Source organism: Mandrillus leucophaeus, unplaced genomic scaffold, assembly GCF_000951045.1.
Source record: "Mandrillus leucophaeus isolate KB7577 unplaced genomic scaffold, Mleu.le_1.0 Scaffold154, whole genome shotgun sequence".
Classification (NCBI taxonomy): domain Eukaryota; kingdom Metazoa; phylum Chordata; class Mammalia; order Primates; family Cercopithecidae; genus Mandrillus; species Mandrillus leucophaeus.
In genome coordinates, this window is record NW_012101521.1 from 1,972,599 (window position 1) to 1,985,091 (window position 12,493).

The 12,493-nt window shown below is 44.0% G+C and overlaps 1 protein-coding gene across 2 annotated transcripts in view; it reads right to left on the reverse strand.

Moving 5' to 3' along the window:
• Nucleotides 1-12,493, reverse strand: part of TFIP11 (tuftelin interacting protein 11) — a 19,986-nt gene that overhangs the window by 3,715 nt on the left and 3,778 nt on the right. For both annotated transcript variants that reach the window (XM_011975347.1, XM_011975349.1), the window contains 8 exons: nt 10,544-10,697; nt 10,071-10,227; nt 7,640-7,767; nt 5,876-6,028; nt 3,407-3,934; nt 3,171-3,277; nt 1,035-1,203; nt 390-633 (listed from right to left, as the gene is read on the reverse strand). In XM_011975347.1, the coding sequence (XP_011830737.1) occupies nt 390-633; nt 1,035-1,203; nt 3,171-3,277; nt 3,407-3,934; nt 5,876-6,028; nt 7,640-7,767; nt 10,071-10,227; nt 10,544-10,697 (1,640 nt within the window). The remainder of the gene's footprint in view (nt 1-389; nt 634-1,034; nt 1,204-3,170; nt 3,278-3,406; nt 3,935-5,875; nt 6,029-7,639; nt 7,768-10,070; nt 10,228-10,543; nt 10,698-12,493) is intronic.

A 12,493-nucleotide genomic window follows, 5' to 3' on the forward strand; every position in this document is an offset into this window, starting at 1 on the left:
GAATAAAAAAATGCCTTTTTTTTTTTTTTTTTTTTTTTTTTTTTTTTTTTTTTTTTTTTTTGCTAACCCAGAAATAACTCCCTAATAATTTAGAATAAAATACCACAAAAATTTCAGAACTCCAATGGCTGTCCTGTTACCAGAAGCCAAAGCCAATCAGGAAAACCACAAGGCACAGAGTCCGATGTTACTGTCAACTATTAGTCGCTGTTGTAAATAAACAGCGGAAAGGACCCAAGTTACATTTATGTTCAGCCTCTGAACAGCAAGGAATATTGTGTACTAAGCACTTTCATGAATACAAAGGCTATGGTTTAAATCACCACTGACCACAGAAACCAGGGCACCAAAGCTGCTGGGCTTGGACTGCATTTTCCCCATATCCTTACCCAGCTTGGGCACTATGTTTTTGACCATGAATGCTTCCCAGGAGCCAGGAGTGAAGACATCTTTCCAGGGCTGGAGGATGAGCTTGGCAGAGGAGTCGCTGGGGTGCCACTTCTGCAGGGCACTGGACAGCTTGCTACGGATGGGGGAATAGAGCGGCTCCAGCCGTGCCTGCATAAGGGGCAACCATGGGTGGATCCAAGAGTGGATGGGAACAGTGTCTGTGAGCGGGTTCCAGTTTTCCACCTGCAACGTGGGGAGAAGAAACAGTTCATGTCGCCTGTTGGGCAGTCACATAACACCCACGTGGTTAAAGGCAAGAGCTGCCCCTGGAGGAGGCCCCATGCTCTCCAAGGCCCATGGTCCTTTGTACATCGCCAAACAAATATGCCCATTCATTTGATTACATCTCAGAAATAGCATAATTCTAATTTTAGTGAAGAAATCAAGAAAATGAATTCCCTCCTGAGGGTGGCTTGGGGGGAAAAGTGCTGAGAAAAAGGCTGGAATTAACACTCTAGGTCAACAGTTGTGTTGGCAAATTCTGTTAATTCCAGGCGTTTTAACAGCACTGAGATAATGAAGACGTAGACTGAACAAGTCCCTGTGGTTAGTGATGACAGCTGTTCCTGTGACTCTCACCCCACCTCCTTTTGCAGCTTGGGGAAGATGAGTTGGTCCAGTATGTTATCTAAGATCCACACAGGAATGATGTGCACCCAACTATCCAAAAAGTCCACCATCGGGTCACAGTTCCTTGGCTGCCACTGAGTGACAATATTTCGAACAAAAGGCATCCAGACTTCCCATATCAACCTATGGGAGAAAGGCAGAGGACAGGCTGGTTAATTACACTGACTGGTTTCAAAGAACACCACCACCGCCCACCTCTCTAGAATCAGAAATAAAAATGCAACGGCATGGAAATCCTATCAGAGGAAACCATCAGGCCAGTCACCATGCTGGCCAGACCTGAGCCTGCTTCTTCCTTGTTCTCGTGACTCTCCTCTCGAACTGAGGCCTTGGTCTCATAGGCAGTGCCCGCCCACCTGGTAGAGCTGCTTTAGGGTCACAAGGGTCTCTTCCTAGGTATCAAGTGCTTTCCCACCTATAGGCTTCTATTCATGAGCTGACATCTCTCACCCTCTGATCACAGTTTCAATGTCACCTCCTCTAAGACCTCTGTCCTAACCCCCATTCCAAGGAGGTCGCTCCTGCAGTTTTCTATCGCTGTACCTGGTGTGCATCCTGCCTTTATTTGTTCACTACCTTACTTCCCATCTGCCTTTTCTGCTGTACTATAGACAGAGGCTGTCTGCTGTACTAGGGTAAGCCCAGCACCTAGCACAAGCATGATATTCAACAGACATTTGACAAGTGTCAGCTGAATTCATGGCCAAATGTAATTGTACAACCACTATGGAAAACAGTGTGGAGATTCCTTAGAGAACTAAAAGTACAACCACCATTTGATCCAGCAATCCCACTACTGGGTATCTACCCAGAAGAAAAGAAGTCATGGCTGGGTGCGGTGGCTCACGCCTGTAAACCCAGCACTTTGGGAGGCCAAGGCAGGCGAATCATGAGGTCAAGAGATTGAGACTATCCTGGCCATCATGGTGAAACCCCGTCTCTACTAAAAATACAAAAGTTAGCTGGGCATGGTGGTGCATGCCCGTAGTAAGCTACTTGGGAGGCTGAGGCAGGAGAATTGCTTGAACCCGGGAGGCAGAGGTTGCAGTGAGCCAAGATCACGCCACTGTACTCCAGCCTGGCGACAAAGCGAGACTTCATCTCAAAAAAAAACACAAAAGAAGTCATTATATGAAAAAGATATTTGCTCACACAAGTTTACAGTAGCACAATTCACAACTGCAAAAATGTGGAACCAACCCAAATGCCCACCAATCAACGAATGGATAAAGAAACTGGTACATATATATATAATGGAATATGACTCAGCCATAAAAAGGAATGAATTAATGGCATTCGCAGCAACCTGGTTGGAATTGGAGACTACTATTCTAAGTGAAGTAACTCAAGAATGGAAAACCAAACATCTTGTGTTTTCACTCATAAGCGGAAGCTAAGCTATGAGGATGCAAAGGCGTAAGAATGACACAATGGACTTTGGGGACTTGGGGAAAGGGTGAACGGGGTGAGGGATAAAAGACTACAAATTAAGCCAGGCATGGTGGCTCACGCCTGTAATCCCAGCACTTTGGGAGGCCAAGGCGGGTGGATCACGAGATCAGGGGATGGAGATCATCCTGGCCAACATGGTGAAACCCTGTCTCTACTAAAAATACAAACATTAGCTGGGTGTGGTGGTGCGTGCCTGTGATCCCAGCTACTTGGGAGGCTGAGGCAGAATTGCTTGAACCAGGCAGCTGGAGGTTGCAGTGAGCTGAGATCACACCACTGCACTCTAGCGTGGTGAAAGAGTAAAACTCCGTCTCACAAAAAAAAGACTACAAATTGGATTCAATGTATACTGCTCAGGAGATGGGTACACCAAAATCTCACGAATCACCACCAAAGAACTTACTCATGTAACCAAATACTACTTGTTCCCCAAAACCCTGTGGAAATAAAACATTTCAAAAAAAATAAAATAAAAAATAAAATAAATTCATGGCCAAATGAATTTAAATTCCTAAAGCGGTGTCAGCATGAGCAGAGAATTAATCAAGGCTAGCACTGCTGCCTTTCCCCACCTTCAGCAGTCCTTCCCAACCCCCCAGGAGAAAGGAGCTGGAGCACAGAGCCCTGCCCTGTGGTACCTGTGAAAGGCATCTGCCGAGAGGTCCTGTCCGCCGTGAGACAAGAGCTGGTCATTCTCCAGGAGGCTTTTCCACTTGGAGATTATCTCGGTGCCGTAAGTGCAGTCCTGAGGAGAAAGGCAGAGCAGCTGAGGGGCAGCAGGCTCTCCAGCCCTCCCTGCCCACTGGACCAACTCATCAAGCAAGGGTAAGCCCAACCAAGAGGCAGGAATAGGTTGATTTTCCCAACAACTCACTTTGAGGGGATCCCACTCCTTGAAGTACTCCTTCATGAGTGGATAGACGATGGCCACGGCGAGGTCCACACGGTCGGACATCCTGTACTCCTCATAGTACTTGTCCTGCAGGGTTTCGAAGATGCGGGCACACTCGTCCAGGGTGAGGGGGTTGCTGCAGTCGGGCTGCATCCGCCGCTCGCACTCCTCCACCATCTCCAGGACCTTGCTGAGGTTGGAGATGACCCGCTCCTCATGGTCCAGGACCTCGGTCATCTTCTCCAGCTCGTGGAAGAGGTTGACCACCATGTCCCGCTCATACTGTAGCTGCCGGTCATTCTGGATGATCTCCTGCTCCGTGAGGTCAATGAGCAGCTGCAGGTTGTGCTCCAGCTCGGGCAGCGCAAAGCCCGGGGCCTTGGCCTCTTTGCCAGACTGTGGCAGCTGTTGGGACTGCAGCGGCAGCCCATCATCGGGAACGTTGTGCTTGTGGCTGATCTGACTGTAGCTGTAGTAGACCTTTTGCTCCCGGCCTGTCATGTCTATGACCTTGGAAAATGTAGAGGGACGAAGGTTAACACCACTGCGGCACTGTTAAACACACAGCTAAGCCCAGGGGAAGGCCCCATGACAGAGAAGTGTGTAGAAACCACATTATTCAACAGAGCTGGAGAAGGGCAGTGTTGTAAAGTGGGATCCGCACTGTCCTAGCCTAAAGGAGACTCCAGGGACAAAATCAGATGCAGCAAGCAGTTCTAGGTTGGATCACTTTGAGCAAGCCAGATGGAGAAGACTTTTTAGGGAAACATGAAATTTAAATAGGGACTGAGTATTAGTAGATGTGAAAATTTATTTTAATGGAAAGGTAGAAGCTGTACTGATCAAAGAAGGTAACACAATCAGAATATCACATTTTGATTTAAAAAATGCACATAAGCATAGAAAAAGATCTAGGATGTATAACAAGATGTTAACATTTGGTAATCTTGGAAGGATGGAAAATATTTCCTATATTTCTCCCTATTTCCTAACTTTCTAAAATGTACTACACACTGCTATTATAATAACAGTTGTTTTTTTAATTTAATTTTTTAAACTTTTTTATTTTTTGAGATGCAGTCTTGCTCTGGTGCCCAGGCTGGAGTACAGTGGCACGATCTCAGCTCACTGCAAGCTCCGCCTCCTGGGTTCATGCCATTCTCCTGCCTCAGCCTCCCGAATAGCTGGGACTACAGGCGCCCGCCACGACGCCCGGCTAATTTTTTGTATTTTTAGTAGAGACGGGGTTTCACTGTGTTAGCCAGGAAGGTCTCGATCTCCTGACCTCCTGATCCACCCGCCTTGGCCTCCTAAAGTGCTGGGATTACAGGTGTGAGCCACCGCGCCCAGGCTTTTAATTTTAAAACAAAATAAAACATACAAAAGGCTAATTGAACAAAGGCAACCTAGGCAATGAGCTAATTCCAATATTTTAGGAAAACAGGAAATGTGAATATGGACTGCACTTCTGAAGCAGAATGATTCATCACCACTTTTTAAGTAAGTGTGTGATCCATGAACCACCAGCATTAGAATCACTGGAGGAGGAAAAAAAAAAAAAAGTCTTGAGGTTCAGTTTAGACTCAAAATTCCTGGGAGGCACCTAGACGCCCGTATTTCTTATCAGGTCGTCCAGATAATATAACAGCACACGTTTGAGAACCCCACAAAAGGCTTTGAGGTCTATGACACACTATATATCCTACAGCAAATGACAACAGGCAACTGTCACCATTGTTCTTTGACTACTTGGAAAAGTAATGGAAAACGTAATACACTATATGCACGTAACAGTGAGTGAAAATTTAATGTATCTTAAAAAAAGAAAATACTCAATGCTGACTAAGGAGCCCGGGGAACTCTCTCCTGCCCTCCTGGTCAGACAGAGTTAATACAACCTTCTGAGTATTTGAATGCCTTAAGTACTTTTGTATTTAACATGGTGATTGCACATGTACATCTCTATCCTTAAAAAAAAGTCTCAAACAAAGACAAAGTTTTATATACAAACTAACCAGTCAAAAATCCAAACTAAACCAGATAAAAGCTAAATGCCTAACAACGGAGGTAGGATCAAGCAATATAGGACAGCCACCCTCTGGAATTCTGCACTCATTATAAATCTTCACAGTGAGTTTTTAATAATAAGAATGTTACTGAATTCACTGATGTAAGCTCCAGAAACACAGGAACATCATTTGGTTTACCAGTGTAGTGCCGTGAAGAGTGCCCGGCAGAGAAGGAACTTGGTAACTATTACTAAATATGGGAGTGTAATGAATAGGAACATGATATTAAGAGTATTCATTACACTCCCATAAAATAAGTGAGAAAAGCAAGGTACAAGAAAAAAAAAAAAGCCTAGCTAGAAGATCCAAAAAACCCTAGAACATGTTCAGTGATTAATTCTGGGGTGTGGCTCCTGTACCAGGTGTCCAAAGGTCCCCATACCTTGACTTGAGAAAGCTCCTTCTGGGGAGCAGTGAGCTTCTTGCTAATCCTGCCCTTGGCCTTCAACTCTTCCACGGTCTTGTAAGAGTATTTGGGCTTCTTCTTGCTTCCACTTGGGTCTTTCCTCCACTGGCTCAGCTCCTTCTGAAACTCCTGAACCAGAAGGATACAGTCAGATGCAGCAAACCACTTTTTACAACAGGTGAGACAGCTAAGACCATTAACAGATGTCACCATTCACTGTCTTAGATTTATTTCCAGGTTCTGTATGAAGGAAGGAAAGGATGCACCTGCATGACACCAAAACTATCTAATGATAACTCCTTGACCCCATTTACCCTCTTACAAATAATGAGGTTCAGAAGGCAGGTGCACCAGATGGGAGGGAGAAACAAAAATAAAGGAAACAACATGTATTGAGCATCTACTATGGGCAGGCACTATACTAGTTTAAATGTACCTCATGTAAAACTTAGAAATGCAATGTAAAGGATTTTTTAAGTACACAAAATCTTGTTTTTCACTTTAAAATGAAGATAAATAAGCAGGTCCTAACTCTCAAAGCAAACATATCTCTTATAATCAGGGTCTGCAAAATGTACCTGCCGTAGCTACAGGAGGAGCTACGGCAAGCTTGTCCAACCCACAGCCCAGGACGGCTTTGAATGCGGCCCAACGCAAATTTGTAAACTTTCTTAGCGTGATGGTAGTAGAATCCAGCCCACAGAAGTTGGTTTTGGAGTTGTCATTATGTTTTTCTCATACTGGTTAAGACTTGTCATTTTTTTCTCTAAAAGTATCTACACATCTGGCTACTTTGGGAAAATCAGAGGATCAGGCAATACTAAGCCCACATCCTCATAAGCAACAATCACCTAGAGCTGAATAAAGATTTACCTTCTAGACAAGCTAAGGCCTCACCTCTGTGCCACAGTCCCCACCACTCTTTATTGTCTAGCATCTGGCTCATCTTACTTGCCTCTGTGGTGTGCCTGGCACCTGTAGGCTTCTAAGTCTGAGAACCCCTGACTCAGAGTGGTCAATCCCACATTATCAAATGACTGTGTCATCAAAAGGTCAGTGACAAGAAGAGTAACGCGTTTCTTTGCAGCATCCTGCTTTCCCCCATAAATTCAAATGGGAAAAGAGTAATACTTCAATCAACAGAGCTGGCCCCTTCTATCACTGGGGAAAAGGGATACACAGCTGCCAGCAGATGGCTCCCTGCTGCACTTGGGATGAAACCCAAGCACCTAAAAATGGCTGTCAAGGCCCATCTTGTGGCCCGCCCACCCCTCTGAATGCACTTCCTTCCCCTCTGCTTTGTGTACCACCCTCCCACCACAACGGCTTCCTTTATGGTTTCTTAACTGGCAAGCTCAGAGCCTCTCAGTGTCCTCAGGCTTCTCAGCTCACCCTTCTGCCAAGTCTCAACTGAAATGTTTCCTTTCCTCAAAGGTTTCCCTGACCAGCCTATTTATAAAAGTAGGTCAACACCACCTCCCAACCCCCAACCTTATTTTCTGTCTAGGCAGGTCCTAGCACCTTCTGCCATTTCAACTGCCACTTCCACACCATAGCTGCTTGTTTACCCTCTGTCCATCCTGCGCCCTCTCATCATGGTGCACCTAGCCTTCAGCCCAGCACCTGGCATATGGTACGTGTACAATAAACATCTGAGGACTAACAGAATGAAGGGATAAATGAACAGCCATTAGAAATGGACAGGACACCACCCACCCATGTCTCCTGACTTCCAGTTACCTCTTCAGCTTCTTCCTCTGAGTCAACCACAGGGAAGTCTTGCATTGACTGCGTGGTGCGCTCGGATCCATAAGCCCCCACAGCACCTTTTCCCTTTCTCTGCTTGGCTTCGATTGGGTTAATGATACCTGAGGAATTTCAGCAAAAGATAAAAAAAAGAGAGTCTTATGATCACAGCAATTCATGTATGTGAATCAGCCACTCAGTGAAATGACAGTTTCTTGCTCCTTCCACAAAATAACACGCTACTCAAGGAGAGCTATTCTCTGCCCTCAGAACACTACTCTTGTCCCTTGTGATTTGAAACTTATGAGCATTTATGCTACCACAGAACAGTCTGCTGACTGGTTTATTTATATCCCAAATAGATTTCCATTTCTACTGGGATTGTTTCAGTGGACAAGAAAACAGAACACTACATTTATAACCGAGAACTCCAGCATACTAAATTCTACACTTCACTTCTTTGGAAGCCTCTATTAGGGAAAATGCAATAATTCAGATACTATATTGAGTCTGACTGAAGTGAAGCTGTAATTTAATATAAGACTCCTCATGTATTTTACTTAGGAGTTCCTATCTCCTATGTTTAACTTTTTTATAACAAGTTTAAGCCCTAGAAATAAATGTTGCTTTTCTCATAAAAGAGTTTACGAATAGGACCACAACATTTCAATGAAGATGTTGCCCCCCCCTCCAAATTTTCCATCCCTGCCTCCCTTCCATTTAGTACAGTTGAAGTCTCAAATAAGAGCTATCCCTGGGCCAGGCATGGTGGCTCATGTTTGTAATCCTAGCACTTTGGGAGGCCAAGGTCTTGAACCAGCCTGGGCAACATAGTAAGACCCCATCTACAAAAAAAGAAAAAATTAGCCAGGCATAGCAGAGTGTGCCTGTGGTCCCAGCTACTCAGCAGGCTTGAGCCCAGGAGGTTGAGACTGCAGTAGGCTATGATCATGCCCTGCCACTGCACTCCACCCTAGGTAACAGAGTGAGACCTTGTATCAAAAAAAGGAAAAAAGCTGTCCCCTCATTCTCATTCAGCGTATCCTTGCTTAAGTTCATGTATTTTTCATGTACCTAATGTTTTCAACACATAACCTGGATTTCACTTTAATAATTATTTAGAGGCCGGGCGCAGTGGCTCACACCTATAATCCCAGCACTTTGGGAGGCCAAGGAGGGTGGATCACTTGAGGTCAGGAGTTCGAGACCAGCCTGGCCAACATGGTAAAACCCCGTCTCTACCAAAAATACAAAAATTAGCTGGGTGTGGTGGCGGCTGCCTGTAATCCCTGCTACTCGGGAGGCTGAGGCAGGAAAATCGCTTGAACCAGGAGGCAGCGGTTGCAGGTGAGTCACGATCGTGCCATAGAACTCCAGTCTGAGCGACAAGAGTGAAACTGTGTCTCAAAAAATAATATTATTATTATTTAGAGACTCAAATTTGAATATGGAGGACACATTTGATTATATCTACTTGGCAATCATGCATAGGAAATAGCTCAAGAAGAAGGGGAAATGTTCTTGTAGGAAGAATCCAAGTGTTTGGTTTGAGAGGCTTTGGTCTCAAGAAGATAAGAGTGTGACAGGAGCTGTGTCTCAGTGAGGCTGGCCATGAGAAGACAGGAGGAGACTGGGCTACTAGACGAAGATGGAAGTAACCAATGAAGGATTTGCTCAGCCAATTTTACAGCCATATGGCTCTAATTATTAAAAAAGCTACACACAATGTTTTACTGATATTCCTGAAGGACAAATAACCATTTCTGCAAAACTAAAACCCTTGTGAGTAGAGATGGCAAACTCAAATGACTTCGGGACCAAGAAAAGTTCCTGTGGGTTGGGGTGGAAGACAACGGGGGGCCGTGGAGACTGCCTCCAAGAGAAGACCATGTCCATTGTCCCAGGAGCAGCTCTCACTTGCCTCAACTAACTACTGCCAGGCAAAATCTAGAATTTTAGGTGAAATTGTCTGTTTTTTAAATATTAGCAACTAATTCATTTTTGTCTTTATTTATTCTATTTATTTATTTATTTATTTATTTATTTAGAGACTGAGTCTCACTCTATTGCCCAGGCTGGAGTGCAGTGGTGTGATCTCGGCTCACCGCAACCCCCACCTCCTGGGTTCAAGCGATTCTCCTGCCTCAGCCTCCTGAGTAGCTGGTCAGGACCAGAAAAAAAGCCTGTCTCCAACCTGTTTGCAGCCTATTTTACACCCTAACCCTTTTCTTCTTGTTGAAACAATTACTTATTTAACTTGAGCTTTGATAAAGCAAGGTAGCTTAGGAGTGCAAATGTCTTGTGCTGGCAAACCAGGCTAGAGAGAGAAAGTGCTTTTAAAAGGGAAAAGCAAACCTCCTCTCCCAATGCCCCTCTCCTTCCCTCTGCCTGCCCTCCATCACACAAGACGACAAAAGTGCAATACCTTGTGCATTCTTCCCGAGGCCCCGTCCAGGGACGTAGCCCATCTTCTGAAGAAGCTTCTGTCCAATTCCTTTTGTGTGTCTTTCCCAGCTGCCAAAGTCCATGAAAGATTTGGTTCCTCCTGCAAAACCTTTCTGGCTGGGCTTAAAATTGCCACCCTGCAAAGAAGAAAAACCAAAGCTTAGTTAATGGAAAAACAAAAAGAAGAAAAATCTAAGAAAGCTTGGCCAACAGGAAAATGGTCTAAGTTACACAGCACTATGAAAAGGGTCACAAGAACCAAAAATGTGTGTGATACGTGTCAGGAAGGAAGAGACTACACTACGCACTTCACAACTCACAGAAGCCTGCCACCAAAAGGAGATACTCACAAAATGCATTCCAGGTAAGTTTCTCCCTGGCTAGAAAATGCTTGGGCCACAATGACATTTGAAGGATATTACTGGAGTCACAATCCTGCAATAAAGACTCTACCGTTTTTAACTTCCTTGGTCCAAAATCCTTAGGAAAGTCGTCCTGCTTAACAGGTCTCTCTTCATCATCAGAATCTTCCAACTCTGCCTCCTCCGCTGCCCCTTTCTTGAGTCCTGCACTGATGAAGTTGACCGGCGCAGAGTAGTCACGGGCCCTGCAGGCACAGAAACAAAGCCCCACGGGGTTGGTAAATAACTCTTCTCTCCGCAGCAATCCCTTTGCAGAAACTACGTGCTTGAAAACTCCTTAGAATGAACTTCATGGAAGGTTTTTTAAAAAAGTAACACATTTTTTAATGTGTCAAAATATCTAAAGGACCCCAGATTTGGCTTCCTGTAGTCACATTTAACATTTTATCTCACATATTCCTCTACAGCTGAAGAGTTATCACATCAATGTAGGCTTGATTATAAATCCAAAATATGATGTGATAATACAGTTTTCCTACATTTTAAAAAATTAATTTATCATAAAAAGCATTTGTTTTGAAAACTATTGCAAGTACAAAAATCCAACAGGAGCAGAGAGAAATTTTGATGGATAATCATAAATAAATAAAACCCACTGAAAGATTATACGAACGTAAAGCATATAACAATTATATTAATCAAACTCAGAAAAAGCTCCTATCCATTAAATTTATTGAATGTGAAAATTTCCAGCCAGGGCAACATACTAAGACTTTGTCTCTATAAAAAAATAAATAAAAATTAGCCAGGCATGGTTGTGCAAGCCTTTGGTCCCAACTACATGGGAAGCTGAGATGGGAGGATTGCTTGAGCCCAGGAAGCTGAAGCTGCAGTGAGCTACAATCATGTCACTGTGCCCCAGCCTGGGCAAAAGAGTAAGACCGTGTCTCAAAAGAAAAGAAAAAAAGAAAATTACACTAAAGTCCCTTAAGAAATAAGAAATTAACTCTGTAAAATGAAATATATTGATTTAAACTCTGACTGCTTCAAGCATTTACATTAAGCCATTAACCTCAGGTCCTTTTTGTATAAAATAAAATTGATATATTTGTACTGTGTGGTTTAAAAAAGAAAAAATTACAACAAAAAACCCTGGAGCTGGGTACAGTGGCTCACACCTGGAATCTCAGCAGTTTGGGAGGCTTGAGGCCAGGAGTTCAAGACCGGCCTGGCCAACATGGCAAAATCCCATCTCTAATAAAAATACAAAAAATTAGCTGGGTGTGGTGGCGCACGCCTGTAATCCCAAGCTACTCGGGAGGCTGAGGCATGAGAAACACTTGAACCCAGGACACAAAGGTTGCAGTGAGCTGAGGTCATGCCACTGTACACTCCAGCTTGGGTGACAGAGACTGTGTTTTGAAGAAAAAAAAAAAAAACAACCTGGGAATACAGCAAATAAAGTGATGCCTTATAAAATGACCAACCTAGTAATTCAACATCCTCATGGCAACAACAGAATTTAGGGACTTTATTCCTAAAAATGTAACATAACTTAGTGATTCAGATCCCCAACTCTAGAGTCAGATAGGTCCAGGTTCCAATTCTAGCTTAGCCTCTGCCTAGCTGTATGACCATTAGCCTCAGTCACTTAATCTGTAAAATAGGAATAATAATGGTACCTTTCTCATAAGGAAAATTAATCCAGGCTTGTGAAATAGCCAGAACAAGTAAGCAGCCAAGAGATGTTAGCTGCTATTATTATGATTATGCAATTTTTGATCCCTGATCTATTTGTCATCCACTTTCAGACACCCTTGTGGATGAGAAGTTTGAACTAATCTCTATACTCTTTCTCCCCCAGCCTCCTTTGAAAAAGGCACATTCTCAGCTGGGTGTGGTGGCTCATGCCTGTAATCCCAGCACTTTCGGAGGCTGAGGCAGGTGGATCATGAAGTCAAGAGATCAAGACCATCCTGGCCAACATGGTGAAACCCCGTCTCTCCTAAAAATACAAAAATTAGCTGGGCGTGATGGCGGG